Genomic DNA, 2,227 nt, shown 5'->3' on the forward strand with positions numbered 1-2,227 from the left:
CCTAAATGAAAAAATTTTAAATTCAATAATTTAAACTTATATTTTTTATGCTTCCGCTCCTAAAGCTCAATGCTGTTTTTTCTTTAATAATGGCACATTCTCTGCATCAGCAAAGTCGGTCTTTTTTTCTTTTCTTTGTCTTTTTTGATTTTTTCTTTTCTTTGTCTTTTTTGGTTGCTTACGCGTATCGCAGATGCAATTTCTGCATAATGTTCTGTTTCTATAGATAAAGTACATGACTTAAACATGTGTTAATGTTAATCCTCTTGGAAAACGCATGTAATATATTATTATTACTTAGTTGACTTTGCAGTCTCAAATCACTTTAAGCCTGCTAGAACAAATTCAACACCATCTTGACAAACCTTCTATTCTATTGGATTTCATGTCATTATTGTTGAAGCCTGAATCGATTCTCAATAAAAAGTTGCAGACAATGTGGATTGCTGAGTATCATATCTTTACAGAATCGGGGGGAAAAAAATAATTAACAGCAATTAATAAATGTACAAATATTTATGTATATGGGTTTCAAGCATCCAAAAGGTTACTTTAGTACATGCTTATCCTGAACTAATTCCATGGCTGCTTTGGTTTTGTTTCTCATTATTTTACAAGAAGTTGTAGTTTCAGAAAGTTACAGCAGGGCATCATTATGATTCAAGAGAATCATAATTTTCTCCTTAGGATTAAGTGGCCACAAAATGAAATATAAAAATCAGTGTGCCTGAATAAATAAATATAAAATCTTGATACAAGTCAAGAGTGCAAAGCCAAATCAGGGTGCCTATATAAATATAATAAGTTCATTAGGAAGACATCGAGACTCAAGGTTGACAGAGAAAATCGATGGGTAAAGGTGGAAAATAAGGTCAGAGATGAAATCAGAATTGTATCGTGTAGCCATCGCTCCAATTCAAAAGCCACGTGAAATTCAAATCCTATCAATCCACCTTTAACAATTTCCAATATATTTAAAAAAAGGAAATGGAAATGGAATTGGAATTGGAAATATAATTGCAAACTTCTGACGCATTGACAATGGAAATGTTTCATGTTATGACATCATGGATATGAACCCTATGCACTGTCCAACGAGCACTCAGACTACTCTAATGATTAGAGTATAACATTATAAAGGGTTTTTTTTTTAATAATTAATTAAAATTGTAGAATTTAGACATTACCCAGCAATTGAAGGGCTCAACTTTTAACATTTTATAAGTTGGGCCGAGCTTGATGGAAGGGGGAAAACAAGCCTAAAGTAGGGCCTAAATGGATGGCTTACCTCACTAACTTGTGCTATTTCTATGACAATAGAGGTCAGAGGAGGAGCAAGGAAATCAATAATAAAAACAGAATTAGATTGGATTTCCCCCATCAAAGGATATTCATCTCAAAACTATTACACATAGATAATGGGTAAACAAAAGCAGAAACAGAAAGAAACTAAAATAAGATTAAAAAAATCAAGGTCCAGTCATGTCTTGAGTATAGATGTAGTCTGTATGTTCAGCCATAAACCTCCTAATCAAGCACTCTTCTTCACTTTCTAATCCAGAACAATATCCATCATCACTGATGTCTGATTCCTCCTACGAAAATCAAAACAAAAATAAGAACATGCAGAGTACAAACTACGACCCAAAACCATTTCTTGATAGATAAATGATAAACTTACAGGAGATGAAGCGAGGTGGGTGTTGGCTGATATGGGTCTGCTGGCTTCTGCAGTTGAGAGTAAAAGAAATACCAATATGAAGAACGAGATGCTCTTTCCCATTTTTCTTGAAGCTAAGGACTTGAGAATATAGACAAAGTTTTGGGAGAAGAGGCTTATATTGTTCTAGGCATTGAGAAGTGAGACTGTCTTTGGCATTGGGATGGAGAAAGGATCAATGAATGAGCATTGAAATCAAGTACCCAAAAGTCAAAACAAAGGCCAGTACTAACTTGGGGCCTGGGGGTCAATAGGGCAAGCAAATGCCCATATTTCTACCTAGGAAAACACACCATTTAAAGACATCATTAAGAAGGCATTTTCCCATCCTCCTTGTTGATAATGCAAGAGTGCCATCTTGAGATTAGAAGGGGCTAGCTGTAATTTCCGCTGCCTGATTAACCCACACGCTCTGCTCCATGTGATAGACATTTATCATTTTTTGAGATTTTTATAATTTATAAAAAATTAATTTCTTCTAAATTTGTAATTACCTTTCTCAATCAT

General features: G+C 34.3%; 1 protein-coding gene across 1 annotated transcript; it reads right to left on the bottom strand.

The window, feature by feature from the left end:
* Positions 1-1,343: 1,343 nt before the first annotated feature.
* Positions 1,344-2,027, bottom strand: LOC110657849 (phytosulfokines 3). Its single transcript, XM_021815247.2, has 2 exons — positions 1,682-2,027; positions 1,344-1,595 (listed from the first exon to the last, which is right to left on the bottom strand). Exons 1-2 carry the CDS (start codon positions 1,781-1,783, stop codon positions 1,470-1,472), a joined length of 228 nt encoding a protein of 75 aa, XP_021670939.2. The 5' UTR covers positions 1,784-2,027; the 3' UTR covers positions 1,344-1,469.
* Between the last annotated feature and the right edge of the window lie 200 nt (positions 2,028-2,227).

The sequence above is a fragment of the Hevea brasiliensis genome, chromosome 17 (assembly GCF_030052815.1).
Source record: "Hevea brasiliensis isolate MT/VB/25A 57/8 chromosome 17, ASM3005281v1, whole genome shotgun sequence".
In the NCBI taxonomy this organism is placed as follows: Eukaryota; Viridiplantae; Streptophyta; class Magnoliopsida; order Malpighiales; family Euphorbiaceae; genus Hevea; species Hevea brasiliensis.

Excerpts from the sequence above, each read along its gene's own strand:
- LOC110657849 (XM_021815247.2), bottom strand. The coding sequence starts at position 1,783 with ATGGGAAAGAGCATCTCGTTCTTCATATTGGTATTTCTTTTACTCTCA. Across the intron at positions 1,596-1,681 it reads CCCACCTCGCTTCATCTCCT|GAGGAATCAGACATCAGTGA; the intron begins GTAAGTTTATCA and ends TGATTTTCGTAG.